Here is a 21,754-nt window from a genome sequence, read left to right as displayed (position 1 = left end):
AGTGGGTATTAAAAAAACAAAAACAAAAAAAAACATCCTTAGTGGAAGAAAGAAAATCATAATTTTAGATGTGGCAATCCTTAAATTATTAACAATTACACAGGCACACTATAATGCACCTTCACGATAGTTAAAAAAATCACCAAATTAATGTTTGGAAATATGACTCTGCGAGACTCGTGCAAGTCAGTGAGTGGATTTGGTGAAGCCCAGAGGCACTAAAATGAATGTTAACAAGCGCGATCTAATTTGTTAGATAACTGCCTTGGAAGCGGAAGCAACGGCAGCAAGCACGGGAGAATGATGCAAGATCGTGCTTTCAGGTCTAGTGGACAAAAAGGAAAAGATTATTTGGGCTTTTTAGGTTTTTTATTTTTCATTTCAAAGAAGGATTAACTCGGCAACGTCATTGGTGGTCTCTTCAAAATAGCTTCACATTTTTCACTTTAAGCTCTGGTGCAGCTTCAAACACCTACAATGCTAGCCATCGGGCAAATTTACAGTCTGGCTTAGTGGGGGGGAAAAAAATATCAATATAATAACCCAATTCTTAACTAGCCGTTTTAAAACAAAAAAATCCCAAATCAGCAAAGCTTTGTATTGTTATTTATTTGTCCAACCAAATTGTTAGTTAGCAGGTTTCTTTCTTATTTACGGGGATGATTAGAAATGAATAGAGAGGAAGAAAATAATTTCATCTCTACTCAAATGTATCAAGATTTATAGAGCGCGTTCTTGTTCTGTACATGTACCACCCATTTGTTGCGCTTTACAGCCACACGCCAGTTGACATCAAATATAATGTGCTAGCTTAGTTCCCTAATAACAATTGCCCGGTGATTATCATCAGCCAATTTAGTACAAGACTAGTATTTGAAACATTTGGGTGATGATAGTGTGGTGCTTCACTTCTCTGATATCGTCAAGAATGTCTTTTAAGATTACAATGCAAGGGCTTGAGCCAAACCCCTGGTAAATCAGTTAATTTACTAAAAAGTGCTTCCCAAAACTTTTATCCACATAGTGCACTTTTGAGTGTGCCGTTTTCATTTTTTTGGCAGCATCGCTTGCCTGATGCTGCTGCTACTGAAAATGATTACAAAGCAACATTCCATGTTAAGCAATGAGTTCAGAAGGAATTTTATTAAAAGAAAGTGTTCCTCCTTGCACTAAAATACCGTTAAAGTAAAGCAAACGAATAAAAGTGGGCAGCTTCAAGGATGTCGCAAATGAATGGGAGCAAATACTAATGGGTTTGTTGGCCTCCTCTTTTTACAACATCTAGTGATTGAACCTTTTTATAAAACACAGCCACAGAAAAGTTTGCATCTTTTGTTGTCAAGGTAATTAAACGACCGGAGCGTGGCTGTTCCGGTAATACGCAGCCTTCGGTGACTGTGGTGAAAGCTCACCTGCTCTAATATGCTGTTGATCCTGTCCACCTCACAGTCGATCACAAAGCGCTTTTCCTGCCTCCTGTCCATCTCCTCGATGATGCGTTTGAACTCTGCCGCATCCGTGGCGCTGCTGACGGAGCGAGCGGTCACCTGCCAGTTGTTGGCCACCGCTGCCTCCATGATGGCCTGCAATATTGAAAAGCCTGGAGAGAGAGGGAGAGAGAGCCGTGACCCTGAGAGTTAGACAGTGAAGAGGCTGTCACACTGTAAGAGTTTGCCAGGATTGAGTGGCTGCTAATTTATTCTACAGAGGTTTCCGCTTGAATCCAAAGGTCAAAGGCCATCTCATTACAATCTAAAATAGCATTCAGAAGTCCCACTAGAATATTGTATGGAGCCCGGCTTTGTGCGGCGCTGGCGATGTGTGTGCTGATCTGCATTTGCATATTGAAAAGGCAATATAATGAAGTGAAAAGAGGGAAATTATATCTCCATATTATTAAAAGATCAGCGGGTGATGTTATTGCACTTGGCAATCAATTGAATTACAGCATTTAGCACAGCGACATGCTAACGTTGACACATCCTGCTGAGTGTTCCCTTGGAGCATTGTTCCGGCTCATATTGAGACAATGAAAGATTTATTTAAGATCTGTTATCTTATGCAAAAGGATTGTGAAATAGTTTTGTTTAACAAAAGTACTGTGGTCAAATCACACACTTAGGTAGCTGTCGTTTCTTTGATATATAAATATATATATGGTATATTTATTCATATATTTATATACATTTATATGCATTAGATTTATTCATATATTTATATACATTACATACATTTATATACATTTTTTTTGCCACAGAAATGACATTTGAAAGCAGTGGTCAAAGTTAATATCCATCATTATTTTTTCTTCATTGAGAGTTATTTTTCCACAAGGCCTTATCTCAGTAAACAGGCAGCCTACAAATAACCTCAGAGACCACAGCAAAACAACTTTCTCCATTTCTCTGATTTTCCCTCTTCTTTGAATTCCTCTTGAATGGCCAAGTAACCTTTTCTTAAGAAGTACTGTACGTAAGCACTCTGAGACAGTGTGTGTCTGCCCTTCTGATGTGCCTCCTGCACGGCAGCAAATAGTCACATCCTCAGCACATGACCTTTTAGTGAGTATAGCCGAGACCAACTCGAGAGTGTGTCATCCGTCCCAAAGAGCAAGGGTGCTCCCTCTGGAGATGTCCACCTGTCAGGGCTCAAGGTTATCTGGCAACTGGTTGTCAGCTCATGAATGCACTGAAAACATTTATTTATTTATTTATTTATTTATTTATTTATTTTTTAAGGTGGGTTAGCACAGGTGAGCTGAGCTTGTATTCCTTTGGCAATTTCTCACTCACAGCAATTGTAGAAAATTATAGTGGACGGAGCTTGTTTTGACAAGAATTTACTTGCTCTTTGGGGACCACATTGTAGTAATGCGATGCAATTCAAATGTTTTTGTGATAGCACCAAATTACAACCCAACATTGGTCTCAAAGTACTTAACATATGAAGCAGATCTAGAAACTCTCTATTCACACATTTAGAGACCAAATAAACTCAGTCGAATATCGCGTAAAAAAATCTGTATTTACTGAAGACTTGAACCAATCTTTTTGTCTGCGTGATACTCGCCAATGGACGTACTATTAGCTCTTAGGAAGCTACTGTTGCTTATTTTCTTCCAAGCTCAGCTTGTGGCAAACACGAGAGACGTCATGCGCGCTTTGATCGAAACATAATTATATGAGCCTAATACTCTTTTACTGGCAAATTGAGACTTCAATCATGTTCCTCTTTTATCTACTCAGTTTCAGATATGTGCAACAAGCGGGAGTGAAACACATGCCAACTCTGCCTTGTGCCAGAGTGTGATGCCTTTTAATTGGAGAATATTTTTTAGTTTTTATAATATTGTTATTTCATGTTTTAAGACCTTGTATTTCAACACGGGGTGTGTAGCAACTGTCGATGGGTCACAATGCAAGTTTGACAATACAAAACTCCACATTTTGACTGAAAAATGCCTGATAGTGAAGCGAAATTGTCTGACACTTTTCTGAAGTGTCACCCATTTTCCATGAGCGCGGCGGCAGCAGCGACAGCGGCAGCGGTCTCTCATACGCTGCACTTCCACCCATCTGTGTTACCTAGCGCCAAAGTTGCAAAGTGACGATTTGAATAACACGGATGCATTATTCATTTTCCCGAGGCAAACGCTCAGAACCTCACCAACCTCAAGCCAGCTGGAGCGCATGGCAGGCTTCCCGGCAATAAAAGCTCCTCACATTAAGAGATGTCATGCAGTTTAACTGGGTTAAAATGCTCTCTGGTGGCTTGGGAACCATCGAGTGGAGGGCTGGTGTCGGCAAAAAGATCAATGAACCATTATCTTCCTTATAATCACGGTGTATGACTTGATGATTACAAATAAAGTAAAAGCATCATAACAGACTATGAGCATGTATGGCTTTTGTTAGCTTTACTGCACCATACTTAATACGGATTTCTATATACTCCTTTAGCAAGGAATAAGAAATCCTGTAGTGTGTAAAATCTCGAATGCGAAGGAAAACGATACATTATGCAAATTACCCTGAGCATGGGAGTTTTATCAATGAGATTAGGATCACACAAACCTTTTATTTTGAAATTGCTGATATTTTCCTCTCTACCTGCCCGTGGCCAGCCACAAACCCTGCGCATGTGAACAATTGGATTCATTGAAGATTCAAGGAAGATTCCATGCTTGCCTGCTTTTACATTTGTATGGAAATTAGCAGATGGGATCTGGTTAGAAGTAAATAGTCTGTCAAGGAAATGATTACTTTTAGTCCCATTTCTTTAAAAGTCAGCTCTAAAGTTAGTGCGCCTTAGGCCGACTTTTAAAACCTATAGAATGGACTAAACCCCGAGAGCTCTTTTGACCACAGTCAACTGTCTCAGTCTCAAGAATACAGGAGATACAACAGATACATTGCTTGGGTGAACATGTAGTCAGTCACGCGTTGAATCGAACATGCTAACTAACCATGCAAAACCACCTGCACACAAGAGTATCATTCATTATGTAAAACAAATGAGCGCAAACAATATCAAATCCAAAGGGTTGAAAAGTAAATTATTTTTTCAGTGTGTCAAAAACAAGGACTGTGATAACTGTAATTGCATAACCACAGGAGCCGCTGATGTTTTTTCCCCCCCACACAGTGCAAGCTTGTTTCCTTTGTCCGAGCATGCAAACTTGTCATCAAAGTTGAACCAAGAAGAAGCGTGGGCAGGCGATATGCGTGTGTGTCTAATCCGAATGTGTGAAGGGGCGCATTTGCAATGAAACTTGGGAGTTGAGTTGCTTTCTAAATCTTCAACACCCACTTGGTGTGCTCGAGTGCAGGCAGACGCCGCAGTGAAGGGTGGAAACTCAATCGTTTCCTTTTTAAAACGATATCCCGACATTGCGGCATGCAATCAAATCCCGCCTGAGCCTGACGACGCTCAGCGTGCGTATAAATCAGACTTGTTGTGGTGGAGAGTGCCGTCCTCTTCTTTGCCCGTCAGTCGGATTTGAACAGGATGAGTTCTGAAACGTCACCCGTGGCGGCTCAGCTGTAATTGAATTGCATCTAATCTCATTGCCCGGCTCCTCTGGTTCCCTGCTTCTCATTAGGGCCGGGTGCAGGGTGTCACAGGCCTCCATCTCCTGCGCGCTCGCCTTTGCGATCCTCTCGCATATCGCTCAGCTGACCTGGGCTAACGAAGCAAATTAGAGAAGCATATTGCACATTTCTCCAGGCATACACTTTAATTGCAACATACTGTCAGCGTTTCTAGCTCCACAACTATATCAATGCAGAGAGTACTCGAATCTGAAACTTAATCGCGCGAATGCAAGATGGATGCAAAGTACGTCAATATTTTATTTTCCTCACTTTTGGAGGGGATGTGCTTCTTTGTCAACATTTCTCAACGGATTCTCACCATTTCAATTTTCAACATCTTCCGAAAATGTAAAATTTTCCCACAAATTTTCTCTGAACAAATTTTCCATTCATTCCCAATGACACATTCAGCGTAATAGAATAACATCATTTGCATTCAAATATCAAACTACTATCATTCCACGTAATTGCATATCTTTCTGTCAATCCATATCATTCAATTTCATTCCACGCATTTCATCAACTTATGCGCATTTCACATCAGTGCCATTCTCAATGATTCCATATCATTCGATATTATTCAATATCATTCCATATCCTTCCATATGGTCCCAGGTGAACCAGTTTCATTCAACTTCATTGCATATCATTCCACATGATTCCATTTTGTTTCATTCAGCATTCTGGCATTTCTCGTTCATCAATTGATCAAATAAGAATGAGCAAAAAACAAACATAAGGGCACGCGAGCTTGAATTGGTTAACCTCCAGGATTCCGTAAAGAATGAAAATGAAATGCCCAGCTGGTCATGACTTCAATTGTAAATGCAGTAGCTCTCTCCTCTTAACTTGACAATGCACAGCAAAATGAAGGTCTGTGAAAGGGCGACACAGCCCACTGAGCACTGTCTAAGGTCTCAGAGAGCATCAGGAACAACTAAATGGAAACTACAAAGATAATGGCTTGGCCTCATAACTGTGGACTTGGCTTGATAACACGTTTAGGACTCCATAGCTCTAAAACAGGAGGCAATTTACACTCTGGACTCGGGGACATTTACAGGACCACACCACATGTGCTCTCAATTTCCTCAATAGATTCTGTGTATTTTTGGGAGGAGAAATGCTTGGGGAATTCATATTGTGAATAAAAATAAAATAAAATGGGGTGAAAATAGTGACATACAATGAAATTAAATCAAATCCAATTGGGGGTGGGAAATAGCCTTGAAATTAGCATTTTCAATTTGCCGTGTCGAAGCCAAATGGTTCAAAGTTATATTTTTGCACAAGGCACCCATGCTGCTACTATTATTATTATTATTATTATTATTATTATTGATTACAGAATCCCTCCTACCATCATACAACATTAAATTTGCTTTCATATTCCCAATGATGCATTGTCTCGTCTTTTGAGCAAGCCAAAATAAATAGTTACTCTGAAACACTATTTGGAGCTTGCTGACAATTTGCCTCCTGGCTAAGTATGCTCAGAGGATTCTGTGAGGATCCCCCCCTCCCTCTCCCCCCTCTGTTTGCACAGTGGAAGATACAATCTTTGGCTTCGTAAAGCCTTTATATTGTCTCTCATTAGTCATTTGGCTTTGGCCCATAGGTGTAAGTCTAAAATGATGGTTTGTAGTCTTAAACACCTCGTAGAAGGCTACTGCGATTAAAGTCTGATGGTTGTCTATAATTGAGAATGTGGAAGTGGCTGTAAAAGTGTGGCATTTAATGTAGGGAGGTGTTCAAGAGGAAGACATACTCTCGACTAGTTTGCTATAACAAAGGCATTGTGTGTTTTTTTTTCACAGTTTCAAACAGTCATTTTAAAAGTCATTCAGCCTTAGAACCTATCCCGACTGACATACGGCGAAAGACAGACTACACCCAAGACTGGTTGCCAGTTAGTCACAACTAAAGACAGACAACCCATTTTCCACATTATGTCTCATGTAAAAATTATTGCACCAAGGTCTGCAACTTCTCCTGGCATCCCTGCCAAGTGGAGAAAAGAGCTTAAGTCGTCTGGAGGAGTCGGACTATGAAGTGAAAGGAAAAAGTAGCGGAAAAAGTGTGAAGCCAAGACTTTCATGTGGTGTTTACAGTGAGTCGCGAACCAAAATTGTTTGGCTGCCAAGTGTGCTAATCAAAAAGACAGCACATGTCAAATCAAACAGAAGCAGCGTGTTGCCGGTATCTTTCGAAGTGCATACATGCAGAGGGGAGAGAACCATCCACCCACTGATTCAGTACGACGCCGCCATCTCTCTATGCCTGCCCCTGTTTTCCCTCATTTCCTTCTCGCAGCACATATCCAAGGATGGAGCATGTGAGTGTGTGTGTCGTACGGACGCTGTAGTGTGCTGATTGTTGCAACCAATCCATAAGTTAGGCAGAAATGGAAAGATCTGTGTTTGTCATGGGCATCTACGTATATTCAATGTGTTGTTTCCGCCACCCCCGTCGTCCATTCAGCAGTGCAATATTCAAACGAGCTTTTGAACTTGGTGGCTGGAACGTAGAGGAGGCTCCCAGCAGTGATTTTTATGGCGGCTGAAGCCAGCGTTGAGTAGGTGGCCGAATGGCTTTATTCCAGCTTCGCCTGTAAAAATTGGAAAAGCATGGTGCTTTATTCTGTCATGCCTGCGACAGACGACTCCCTCGATCTCATGTTTTGAAAAGCACTAGATGTGTTCTTAATAGTAATGGTAATGTAATGGTGTGGTGCTCCTTGCAAGTCAAACTCAATGAGTACAGGAATGCCAATTCGGCTATGATATCAGTTCATGTGTGCAAAATAAAAAGAAACACTAGTGATCCGTGGCCTCATTCATATTTCTTTTTTTTCATGTGCATTATATGGGCTCGCTTGCCGTGCCCTTTCTTGTCGGCGTGTCCGAGCTGATTTCATTCCTCTGATGCATGCATAATTTAGTTGTTATGAAGCAGGCGTGAAGGAGAAGGCCATCAAAGCACACGAATCATGTGTTTGTGCAAAGTCTCGACTGGGATTGGCTGATGAGCCATTACGGTAGCTGGGATGAGACAGCAAGCACAAGGAAATGTCACGTATCCTGCACTACAGCACATGCCTATTACTGTATTTCACGTTAGAAAATGCCTTTGGTTCAATGATTATATTCAACTTTGAGAATTGAACGCAAAACTATTGCCTGAAGTCTTATAGGTTGAATGGATTTGCTAAATACACGAGGGGCACATAGAAGTAATAGGTACTATAGTGATACAAGAACGATCAAATTCTGGCATTACAAAGATTACTGTATTGGCACATTACAATCTAGTTTGGTATATGCCACTATAAGTGCTTAAAAGGCGACATACAAAGGAGGAAGAAAACGAGAACAAAGCTCAACATTTTGCTGTTAGATATTATATGCAATTAATTAATTTGTGACTGTATTGATTTGTTGACACGGATTTGCAGCGAGTGTACACAGTAATAGTCTTTTGTGTAATAGTGATAAAATAAGAACATGGTATTCTCAACATGACTAGTTTATCAACTTTCTGACATTTACAAAGTGAGTATTCAAGCATTCAACAAATACGTATGGCTTGCTTTCATTGTTTGCCTAGCCTGCTAACGTTGCCAAGGTTAAGGTTTAGTCATTCGTGTTTAGTTGTCATACACGGTTTGATTGATATTTTATTCATGACCTTGTCAATATTTTGAATGTATTTTCTATTCAATTTGTAACAAACGACAGACAGACAGACGAATGGACTGTTGGATGGATGGATGGATGGATGGATGGATAGATGGATAGATGGATAGATGGATAGATTAAAAAAGCAACAACCAAGCAATGGAAAGTGGCCAGCTTAGTTCATACGGTCGCCTTGTTTACAACACTTCAAGCAATGGCAAAACAGTGCGATCAAATTATAGCAGAGGCTTGATGTGTTGGGCCATCAAAGGCATCCAGGAGAGTAGAGGGAGCCATTTATTGCTTGACTGTTTAAGCAACATAGGCAACAGTCTCTGGATGGCCAATTAGAGGCTTTGTTGAAGAATAAGGTGTAAGGTTGCCGTTTGTTACAGTCTCTTTGTATGATTGCTCTCTTTCTTGCATTCCATCTAGCTTGGTAGTAGAAAAGTGGCTAACTACACGCGGTCATCCCATCCTCCTTTTACTCAAGCCTCTTGGCCCTGTTGGCACATCTCACTGCCAACTGAGTCTAGACAGATTGGTCTTGTCTGCCCGTTCAACAGCTTTTCAATAGCATGAATGGATTCTACATAGCCATGTTATTGGTGTGGTAAGCACAAACACGTTTGATCTGCTTAACTGTTCGTGTGACTTAGAAAGTCAATCATACACAACTCAGACATATAAGAGACTAGAGCCTGACCAATTTTTTTTAAAAAACAATTTTTAGGCCAATGCTGATTTCGATATTGGGCAGAAATAAAATAATTGTAAATGTTTTGTAAATCATCCAGATTAAGCTTTGGTCAGACATGCAAGGGCAGACAGTCATCATCACACCCACAAATATATGTACAATATACTTTACGTTTTAGTAGCAGTACACTAATAATTCACGCTAAGGATGGGTTTTGAATCTTCTCTATTTAAGAATAGGAAGAAGTAGAAGAGGAACATTCTGGAGCCATGCATGTCCTTTCCTTCCTGCCCATACCTTCTAAACATTGTTGACAATTCCATGATAAATTAAGATGACTATATTTACCTTTATAATGAAGTAACTACTTCAAATTCAAGTTGAACTTTAAAACAATTGTACATCATAGTATTAATCCTTGAGTGTTTTACACTGAGCTCCTCTGTCTTGCTGCTTTCGTTTTAATGTTAGGTCCTCAGATAAAACTTCATTTGGATCCATTTGTTTTACAATCATTGTAATCATTTTGTCGCAATGACAGAGTAACAGGCCAACTGGTTGGGGTGCCAATCCATCAGAATTATCACCTCATAATAAACTTTTCCTATTGTGTTCCTAAACCTCATATGATCAATACGGCCCTTTATTGTTCCGAATGGGCTTGCTCGAATGCACCGAGCTGCAGTGTGGGGGTCATTGGAAATATTGACAGAGTGAATGAAAGAAGTACCTCGGGGTTATTTCTGCACTGAATTCAGTTTCCATCTGGCAGATTTCTCTTCAAAGAACACTCAACTTCCCAGCACTGTAATGAGCTCATGACATTGAACACTGTTTCAAGTGCAGGTTCACCTGTCGAGCCGTTAAATGATGGAAGTAAATTAAATGGGTCTGTGTTTGCTGTGAACACAGGATCATTTCCTTTATAGCTGCACAGTACAGTTACAGACAGAATATCGACTGATCGGGGGAGTGGTGCAAAGAAGCCACAACATACGGGAACTGCATAACAGTATCCGCAATGGGCCATGGAGGGACAGGTTCTGCCGAGTCACCAACTCTTACTCAAAGGTGCACTACGTTTTGACTCCCAGGAATTCTAGTATGTTCTCTCCCCGTCTGCCATGTTCTGATGGGAATCTCTAACATTATTATGGTCTATCATCTTGCAGGTTTGGGGCACATTTGTCGTGGGGGTGGGGCGGTATACTGCTACCATGAAGTTTGTATGCATTCTGGATGGATGGCCAAAATGTGCTTTATAATGCCACAGAGACGTTGCAATCTGGTCGACAACTTCAAATAATTCTCAAGTCCCAGTCGATGTTTACACCAAATATGAAAATGTTTCGTGACCATCTTGAGATATCGTGCCCACAGAAATAACAAATGAAGACAGCAATTGACTTGGCTGTTCCTCGTGTATAAGCACAAAGAGGATTTATATTAATTTGGTCTTTCTCCAAAAGGGTTGTCACAATAACAGTAACAGTTCAGCCATAACTGAGTAATGATAACCCGACATGACAGGCTTACCAGGGTATGCAATTGTTTTACTGCAATTGGGTGGTAATCAGTTCTGGTCTGCTCGACAAAATCCAATTACCTTTTGATTTGGAAACAAGTTTTCCCGCTTTCACCTTCATAAAACCTTTAACAACTGTGAGGTTTAGGAATAACCCTACGGGCAACATTTAAGTAATATTTTTACATTCTTAACCATTATGCAAGTGTAAAATGAACTCATGTTTTGACATTCTTTCCACCCCCACCCCCTCAATGTCTGATTTGAGGTTGTTGGCAAAAATTCCAGAAAGCCAAGCTTGAAGATCCTTGAGATCACTCAGGGTATAGCACTGGAGTCATGACACACAGAACATACACTAAAGGCATAAAGGACAGCGTCAGGATGGTGGAAAACAGAGTGTGACTCAAGAAACGGTGTGTGACTCATAAATCAAGTTGCGGTGAGATTGCTGAATATGGGGTTGATTGTGCCCAGAAGAGACAATAATGTCTGTAATCACCTGTCTCTGCTGCACAGACCTGGCAATTGTGTGACCACACTTGACCACCCCCACAAAATCTAGCAGCACCCTTGTCAGCATCTGTGTTTTCAGGGGAAATTGGAAAGGATGGCAAAAAACGCATCGAAAATTTGCTTTGTTGGCGATCACGTTATAGAGAATGTTAAAGGGTAGGTTTATTGGGATATTTACTCTGTACCCACAAGCAAATCTGTCAACTACTCAAACTAAGAGAAACATAGTCCCAATTAAGATGAATTAATATAGAAAGTCTTACAGAGCTTCAATTTGCTTCCAGTCCGGCTGCTTCATTACAGCATCTGCTTTCAAACAGCAGTCTGATATTGGCATTTGAAGCACAAATTTACTTCTAGTACATCTAAGCCTGACGCATACGAGCCATCACTCTGCGGATCTGAGCTACACTAAGGCCTAAAAGCCTTCTGTGCCGGCCAAATAGTAGCACCAAATGAATAGCACGGCTGTAATTAATCTTCTCTATTGACTGAATAAAACCTTTCAGTGAGACTCGGCGAGTGAACGTTATTTATTATTGCTCCTGTTTTCTCCCTATTACCGGAGAGTTGAGAGAATAATTGAAAAGTCACTTCTGTTATTCTGGATGATCAAGGCTTTTACTAAAATCACACAAATACATTGTATCATAGGATTTTTGTTGTTGTTGCACATGATGTAAATTGGGGCTATTTGATGTGAAATTCGAACAAGCCAATGTATTTTTATTATGTATTGTATAACTCTTAAAACTTTCTCTTTAATAGCTGTAAAAAATAACTTTTAATAAACATAATATGATGGAAACTTGATTAAAAAAACACAATCCAGGATTCAACAGACAAAAAAATCTGCATTCCAGTAATAAATCATAGCTATTTAAGTCTCTTTATTTCAGAATGTGACCCCAATTAGACACAGTGCCTTTTATTGGCCGTCAACAGCGATGTTTCCGACTGCTGTCATCATAGATGACTTACAGTAGACTAGAGCAGGCTAAAAAGTATCAGTGTGCCGACCATGTTGGTAGTGCTGATGTTCCCATCAAAGGTAACGGCACAACATTCCCTGACACCACCCCCAACAAATTGTTTTGTACTGTGTTGGGTGTTTTTAGCCCACAAAAAAATATGCTAAGGGATGACCCCTTTTCCCAATCGGTTCCTTAAATCAAGGTTCTAAACAAATGTATCATTTGATTACTGATTATTGGAGGACACGCAAGAGGAATAGTTTGTGTGTCACTTTTCCCTCGTTTAAGCAGAAGTGCGTGTCCATAGGAGCAAGGGAGCTGCATTTGGTGATAAGAAGAGGTAGAGGCTCTCTGACACATCTGTCTGCTTGATGATCCAAATGTCAAAGCCCCCCAAAGAGCTGGATGGAGTGCATCAATAAACGACTTTATCCCCTCCTGGGGCCAATGTCCTCCCACTAATAAGGGATCGACTTACACCACTGGCAGTCAGGATCGAGGTAAAAGTAGCTTGGCATTGCCTCTGGCACGGGGGGGGGGGGGGTCCTCCGGTGTACACCGGGAATTGTCTGTACACAGGTAACACACGTGCCTACTGTTGCCTTAATTGCTGGACTGAATCGTGTTTTGTTTCCTTCTTCTCGCGTTCCCCTCCCTCTGATACCCGCTGGTCCCTGCACTTTCTTTATACTAAGTGTCCACCATCACTCTCACTTGGCCACTTTTCCAGTCTCCTCGTCCCCTACCTCCTATCCGAGCCTGCCCTCAGACATACGGAGGAGGCAAAATGGAGGGACGGCGGCTGCGGCTCAGCAGCGTCGGCCGTGCTGAAGGACGTGTGGGTTGCTCGCATCCGCAGGGAAGAGCCGATGAGTGTTCTAGTCAGAGTGACCCTAATTAACCACGCGTTATCTGCAGGCTGTGCGCTGGATTAAGGCCTTCAGCTGAGAATCAGACTTGAAGACCCAAAGACAGACTTCATATCCTGCCTCAAAGCAGGAGGAAGAGGGGCGGGGTTGATGAGGTGAAAGAAAAGGGCCAAAGAGAAATCCCGATTGCCTGAAGCTTATCTGCCTTCTATTAACGAGCAAGTAAACATCTCAAATGCATGCAAATGTGTGAAGACTATGCCGATTCGCATGTTTCCCCACAAAGACAAAGACATAAAATATCTTAGTTTGTCGTAGGATGAACATGTTACCTCCCCCAAGTTTCAGTACGACGGGATCATTATTCTGTTGTGAGATAATGAGCTCCTTTTTTCATTTGACATTAGAAATTCCCCTGAAATGAACACTTCAGCTTGTTGACAGGCCGTCCTAAACGTGAGGCACCGCCGCATTAAACCGGAGTCTATTGTCAACAAGGCAATTCAATCTGAGAACAACACAAAGCCTTCATTGCCGCAGCACAAAGCACGGCAGCCCCAAGCAGGCAGCGCCTGCGATTTGGGAAGGAAAACATTTTAGCGGCAGATGTGACATACCTCATTTCCCATGACAGACGAGCCACTATCAACATGATTAAACAGAAGATTAACTGACACAAACCAGCCAACTGTTCCAAGTACCCAAAGATTATTGCTCATGAGACACCATTTCTCCAAGAGCTATGTGTTAATACGAGCTTCTGATTTATTTGTACTGATTTACATAACATAGCACTACTGTATACATTAGTGCTGTTATCACTTCAAGCATTACAAGGCTCTTAGAGAGTATTACGGGCTATCCTTTGCTTACCCTTGTGTTCAGATGCTATTCTAAGGCACTGCAACATTTATTGTGTCTTGTCACTGTTTACTGTCAGAAATAGGGGGACGGCAGTCATCCATATCTGCCACCCAGTGTATCATCTAACCTTATGCAGGATTCATTTGCAATGCAAATCATGTTGATAGTGGCTCGTCTGTCCTCACCGTGTTAAGTATGGCCATGCCATTCAGCAAAAGTGCTGTTACTAAATGTAATATATTAATTAAATTAGTGTTTCAATTACTGTATACAAACCAAATGTCAAATTGAGTTACATATTTGTATTCCTGCTTATCTTAAACGATCTGAAACACTGACACCTCAGACAAAATCTAACGAGCTCTTCAATTCAGTTTAAAATACCTCATTGCTGTTCAACATAGTAAAGCGCCTAAAGAAATAGTCTGTATTAACACACTTCAAGATGCCAGATGGACTCTTCTTGCTTTTTATGACAAGTTGTCTAATAGATTTGTTAAGCAGTGTGTTGCCAACCTGTAAAAGTCAAATGTCAAGGGTATAACAGCAGTATCGTTGAACGAACCACCACAGTGACAAGACATTGTGCCTCTAGGGAATTTTTCATTTTTTAAGTCTGCAGTATATTTCACGGCTGTCTCTTACCTCGGTCTGTGTCGTAGAGGTAGACAAACTTCTGCCACTTGTAGTGCGAGATCAGACTTAGGACTGCTCCTCGTAGCGCAGGACGCATCTGGATGACAAATTGCACCTCGTTGTCGGTGGGGTAACTGGGCGTGACGAAGGAGGTATGCAGCGCTCCGCAGAAGGACGTCAAGGTGTTCATGGACTTTTTGTCGTAGAATCCGAAGATGGCATACACACCGCGGGAGAACTGGGAGCAAACTGCAAGAAAGCGAAGATATGCCGGAGAACCAGAGGGTTAAGGCTTGTGTCGGCAAAATTCGCGTATGCGCATTGAAAAACTTGCGCCTCATCACTTCAGGCACTAAACGATCGATTGGATCATTTGAACTTCCACTAATAGCCAATTAAAGCTTGATGTGAATCCGAATGCCCCTCAATACAATTGATAAGACTTGACAGCATACCCTGGCTAATATGCATTCACAAACCGGGTTACTCATATAGTCTTTCTGCTCTCATTAATCTTCTGTTTTTTCTTAAGGAACACCTTCCAAAGCCCAACAATTTCTGCATGTTTTTCCATCAAGAATCCTGAATAATTCACAGATAAAAATGTCAAGCTTTATAATACATCTTATTTTTAATAAAAGCAAAAACAATTTTCGGATCCCTTTATCCACACCTTCTGTCATGAAAGTAGTATTTGTACCCAGGTAACAAACCCAGAACTCCTTCAGGGGTTTTAACATGTGACACATGCACATTCGTCTGTGCATTCATCATGCACTCCAGTGGGTGATGAATGCACACCACTTTCAGTCAGAGAAGATCCCATTGTATGTGAAACCTCGCCCTAATGGTCCCAGCTACAGGTGTGCTTTCGTAGCCTTTCACCAACCGCTGCTCGCTTAGTCTGATTTACTCTCAAGTGCTCCCTCTGGGTAATGAAGCATCCCTAGCAGCTGTAAACACTTTGAATATTTCACTACAATGGTCGGATGTTGGGAAGGATCGTTACTTCGTGTCACATTAAACGGCTGTGTTAAACAGGTGCCTGATTTTGCTGCAGTTATCCGTTCGAGTTACGCATCAAACGGTACACAAGTCTAAAAACGGGAATCTGTCATTTCAAATATTGCACACTTTGTGTTTTCTGACTATATTGCAATTAAGGCTGAACAATTTATTGAATTCAAATCGACATCAGAACCAAAGTTTCTACAGCTTAAGGCATATCAAACTGTTTTGATACGATTTAATATTGAAGCCAAAATCCACAACGTTGGTCCCAACTAAAACCATATCACAGTTGTGTTGTCGTGTTATGTTCTCTGTCATCATTGCGTGATCTTACCATAAGAGTCATTTGGTAAATATATTTTTTAAGAATATTCATTTATTTGGGGATTTGAGAGTACGTATTTATTCTCATAAAATCCTGCTAGACGTGTTGACAACTTTTTAAAAAGACAAAATGAACGTCATAGCACTGTATGATTTTCAAGACTTGAAAGTTTGCTTGAATGCATTTTAATGGCCTTGTTTTTAGATTCATGAATTTATTGTCTTTTAGGAACTTTAAAGCTCTGTGGAAACCCTGGCAATAAATAATGATAATAAATAATGACAAAGAATAATTTTTGTTTGACAGTAGCCTCTATTTTACATATGCGTAAATATATACACCATGAAAACTTATTTTAAATGATATTAAATATATAGGAAAATAATTGCAATTAGATTTTTCAAAATCATCCAGCCCTAATTGCAACAAAACCCAAAGCCCTCTGAATGATTTCATGCAGGCAAGCCTTGTTGTGTCTTTCAGTCTGCACGCAACATGCTGATACTCAGGAGAACACGACAGAGCTCACATATTGAGCTCTTTAGCGCAATTACTTGTGAATGAAAGAACCAGTTAGTGGCGGGATTTGCCTCATCCTCTCTAATTCCCTTCCCCGCCTATCTAGCTCGCTGCAGACACCTCGCCCAAGGTGCGGCACCTGCAGCAACACCCGCATCCTGTTAGTGAATCAACAGATGGACAGCAGTATTGTCACTAAGAGCTGCTGTTATCTTCTACGGTGAATGGAAGCCAGCAGTTTCCTCTGCTCCCTCTTAATTTAGGCCAGTTCTGACACAGAACACGTCCCAAGGGACCAGGTCTGGCGGCATCTTTTTCCCTCGATCCAGCTGTCCTCTGCTTATTAGGTTCAGCTCTGAGTGAGGCTGATCTTCAATAACAGATACTCTATGTGATATGGCACTGAACTCCCTTTTCGGTGTCACAGTCTTATTGTAGTGGAAGGGTTTGCGATCCCATGAGCAATAGTGTGGGGAACAATGTTCAGAGGCGTTGTCATACTCTGGCAAGGTTTTAAGGGACTGAGAAATGAGCTCGTCCATTTCGGGGGCAGACACACACACACAACAGCCGGTTGCACTGCTCAGAGGTATTAGGATGTCGGGTTTTCTACCAACACTGTACCAACCAACACTGGTGTTGTCATGAATATACTATATATATATATATTATATATTTAATTCCTACTCAAATGTTTCTTGTGTTATTTACTAACAATATGATTGAAAAACTGTACTAGTAGTGCTTGCAGGTTTAATTGCTGGCGGGTGCCTTGATACCCAACCATTGCGCCCCGATGAAAAACTGGCTAAACAATAACTAAAAAATAATAATAATGTGAGAATTTAATAGTGTGTTAGGTAAGTTCAAGTAATGCTCATGGTCACCCCACTTTAAGCCAATGAATTCATCTTTTTAACTAATACAAATGGGGTGTTGCTTTAAATGGGCTTATTTACAGCTCATCAATCTTCATTCCAATTAGCCAGTTTATTTATTCATAGAAGAATTGTTTACCAAAATAATCAACTGCAACTCCTCTCTCGCACACCTGCTTACTTCTGAACCATGTTGAACTTGTACCTCATCCACCTAAACATCATTTGGGATATATAGTAAAATAAGCATGCCCTACTGCTTAGACTTCAAGCACCATTAGTGTACCACTACATACAATTAATGTAAGCTGTGCTATTGATTTTCAATGAAGCTGGCGTGTGAAGAAACCTTTTGTTTTCTTACTTTTGCCCACTAACAAGCTCCACCACACGCTGGGGCTTCACGGGTGTCGGCATCCTGCAGACGGCATTAAAAGTAACTTTGGAGAGCCCTCGAGGGAGACTCGCTATGCTGTTGATCACTAAGCCTTAAGCAATGTGCCATCTTGTCTGTAAGAAAAAAATGACTACTACTTTAGCCAGGCAACTCTACCCAAACACTTGCATCAAGAGCAGTGAGATCATTATGTAAATTGTAAACATGCTGCAGGTTCTCTTAGCTCTTTTGGAGACATACAAAGCTTCTGATATTACTATAATGAAGACTCAGGTGTGAGAAACAAGCTGACAATTGTCCGTAAGCACTTTTTGTTGTGAAAGCTGTGGGTCAAGCACACTTGTTATTCTACAAGTTGTAAGAATATTGCAAAATATTAACGTGAGAATGGCCGCGTCCATTCGACTTCATTGGAACTCTTTCAATAATGTTGATGTTGTCGAGGGATGCTCATATTTACACCTACGTATGAACAATTTAGAGTCTTCAGTTAATGGGAACATTCTCGTCATTTTTTAATTTTGAGCGGATTGGGTTAGTTTTACCCAAGGGTGATATAACCATTTTGACCCATGCGATTGGATTGGTTGATTTAATTTACCCCTTGTTGGATAAAAATACTGAGCAACAAATCCTCAACCCAAAGTGGTGGGTAGGCTATATAACAAGTCACTTTTAACTTTATTCCTCAACTCATGCCAACTGCCTTCTTGTAAAAATCACTATTGGCTGAATTCAAAAATCCACACTGACTAGTTCCAAGTATGTTGAGACATCTATTGGTTGCTGTGTCCAAAATTTATTTTCATGCTGACTAATGATCAGTCAAAATGCAACGTTTCTCAAAATTCTCAGTTCACAATTCCTAGCCATTCTTCAAAGCTGTAGTGTTTTTAATTGATCAACAACTACGTATTTTTATGTGATTTTCAAATTTAAAACAAGTGTCTTTTCAAACAATTTTCTTCACACTGTTACTTCCATGTATAGAATTTTTGAATTCTTAGTAGGAAAGAAGAGCTTACTACTGATTTTCCTATATTAATAATGAGAAAATATGCAACAAGGCAATAAGCCGTTACATATTTGCCCACCGGGAGGGATTTGAAGTTTGCTGTAAAATGAAAAGTTCACTGAAGCACCACTTGCTGCTAAATAACTGGAGTAAGCCGCAAGTTTAATGTACTGACTTGAACATTAGTTCTTACATATGGAAATTTCTGGCTGGCTAGACCCAAAGGGGGTCTGTATTTATGTATTTGTTTCCATAAAATCCTGAACTTTCCATCGCCTCTTTCTCCTCACCTTTATCCCCAGTCTTTATCCTGACCTCTCCTTTTGTTGTCTGCCTTTTGCCTCAGCCATCTGCTCCTGCCCTGCAGCAAACCATCTCTTCAAGTGTGATTCTCTCTCTTTCGCTCTCACTCTCTCTCTCCCTCTCTCTTTTGACCTGAGTCCCTCTCCCTCATCCGTCCTTCCACGGTCTCCCTCCATAATATCAGTTGACTGCATCAGCTAAGCAAACTGGTACCGGACTCGTGGAGAAAAAAAATAGAAAAAACAGTGTGCATTCTCAGAGGAGAGAGTGGCTGCATGAAGCTCATCCCTCATGGTGATTAAATAAAATTGAATGAGTTGCCCGTTGAGGGAAAACACAAAGGCTGGAACTGTCCCCACAGCTCTGAAGAAATCACAGTGTTTAGTCTAATCCGATGATTCCTTGAGTGTCACCTTGAATTTCAATAATAGCATATTACTGAGACAAGCGTGCCCGTGAATGACGTCATAGTGGAGAGATCTAACGACTCAAAGAACTCTTTGCCTTCTTGCCCATTCCTTGGCCTCTAATCTCATTTTATTTTCCTTGTGTAGCTAACTGCTCCTTTGCCGCTGCAGGGAACCAAGCGTCCCATCTCCAGTTCACTGGTCAAACACACACAGTTGCGCCGCCCTCATTGCCTTCCATAATCAGGACACACAGGAGTGCTAGAGGGATGTTACATTTCTGACGCATCACTTGAGTTGACTGGCTTGCTGGAATGCTAGCTCAGATGGATACGCGCTACCCTGCAGGCACTTTGAGCTAATTCTAGAAAGAAATATCTTTCTTGAACTGTATTTAGACTACGCTAACCTTTTGGTTTTTTTTTTTTTGCATCGCCAAGGGGGAAGGGCAAAGGTCACTAAATGTCAAAGATGATTGTATCTTTTTAGCTATTTTCTTTTGTCATAAACGGCACATTACAGTTTCCATTGTGTGTCTTGTGAGCCGTATATAGCGCTTTTACTCCCCCCTACTCTTATTCCAACTTTGGGACCTGCCCTGAAGAGGGGATGCTGTCAGGAGCAGATAGCTCCTAAGTGCCCTTGGGGGGTTGCATCAGCTTTCGCCATAGAAAAGTGCAGCGCGCATCAAAGTGTTAACTCAAATGGTAAAGCCGCATTGAAGCCGCCGTGAAACATTAAAGAGAAGATGTCACTCGTCTTGCTGCATCAGCCTCTCCATATTTTTTTTCAATATGTATATTTTATGCATATTCATATTTTCGGAATTAACTCTCAGTGAACTCACTTGATAAGAGAACTCCCCTGTTTCTCTCATGCTTCCAGGGCAATTGCAATTAAGGACTTGAAAAGAGCTGTTGAAAATAAGTGTTTATCACCCTGGATGTGACAATAATATTTCTTTGAAAGACAACTATGCTCCTAAAATGCTACCAAAGGCTTTTATGAACATAATACTGTGCTCACTCCCAACTAATTACACAAATGCAGCCTCGCACATTCCCGTTTCCCCACAAAGGGGTGCAGAAAATTGTTGGAAACAATTAGTTCATTGATAGGGGGTAAATGATTAGAACAACACACACACACACACACACACACACACACACACACACACACACACACACACACACACACACACACACACACACACACACACACACACACACACATTCTTGCATTTTGGCCATGTGCCAATTGAGTTCTGTTCATCTTGTATCATTGATGGATTACAGCAGCATCGCTATGATGTAGGGGTGTAACGATTCATCGATACACATCGATTAATCGATATAATGCTCTACGATTTATTGGCATCGATGCTAAACGTAAACATCGATTTATATCGCCGTGTTTGACCTCGGACATTAGACGCGACTTTATTTTGAAATCCAGTTCATTGTTGCTTGCTTCCTCTTTCCGGGAGCAGTACGCGGCGTGCTGTGTTGTGAGCAGAGCAGGCACGTGAAAGGGGAGCCGACAACTACGCGGCTCCTGGGCTGGTGCTATGGCTAGTGTCCAAGAAGACGAGGAAATTCGCTCCCCTTTGGGCTTCAAGTCATTCGTTTGGAAGCACTTTGGATTCCAAAGAAAAGATGGCTCAACGGACAATTAAAATTATTGTAAATAAATAGTTCAGTAATGTACTTTAAAGTTAATGGTATTACAAAAAAAGAAAGAATATTCATTTTTCTTTACTTATATGAGAAAAAATATAGGAATTCGATAAAGTTCAGTGTTAAAATAAGCACTTTGTATACTACAATACTCTTGTAATTTCCTAAATAAAGAGTTTGCAGTACCTTGTTGATTTTGCGTATGAATTGTTATAAATCAGGATATTGTTCTATATTTTTTATTTTAAAAAAATAAATAAAAATAAAAATATCGATCGTGGAGCACTATATCGTGATGTATCGTGAATGAATCACAGCAGGCTTTAAGATATCGGCAATAATCGTATCGTGGTCCTTTGTATCGATATG

The 21,754-nt window shown here is 40.8% G+C and overlaps 1 protein-coding gene across 7 annotated transcripts in view; it reads right to left on the bottom strand.

Moving 5' to 3' along the window:
- The window catches only part of LOC119128038 (glutamate receptor 3), a 78,272-nt gene that overhangs the window by 37,560 nt on the left and 18,958 nt on the right, over positions 1–21,754 (bottom strand). For all 7 annotated transcript variants that reach the window (XR_005098921.1, XR_005098920.1, XM_037260080.1 and 4 more), the window contains exons 3-4: positions 14,864–15,103; positions 1,413–1,600 (exon numbers count right to left, since the gene is read on the bottom strand). Coding sequence is in view for 5 of the 7 variants with exons in the window: in XM_037260080.1 (XP_037115975.1) it covers positions 1,413–1,600; positions 14,864–15,103 (428 nt within the window). In the remaining 2 variants the exon portion in view is untranslated. The remainder of the gene's footprint in view (positions 1–1,412; positions 1,601–14,863; positions 15,104–21,754) is intronic.

This window comes from Syngnathus acus, chromosome 10 (assembly GCF_901709675.1).
Source record: "Syngnathus acus chromosome 10, fSynAcu1.2, whole genome shotgun sequence".
NCBI classification, from domain to species: domain Eukaryota; kingdom Metazoa; phylum Chordata; class Actinopteri; order Syngnathiformes; family Syngnathidae; genus Syngnathus; species Syngnathus acus.
This window is presented reverse-complemented; position numbering and strand designations above follow the sequence as displayed.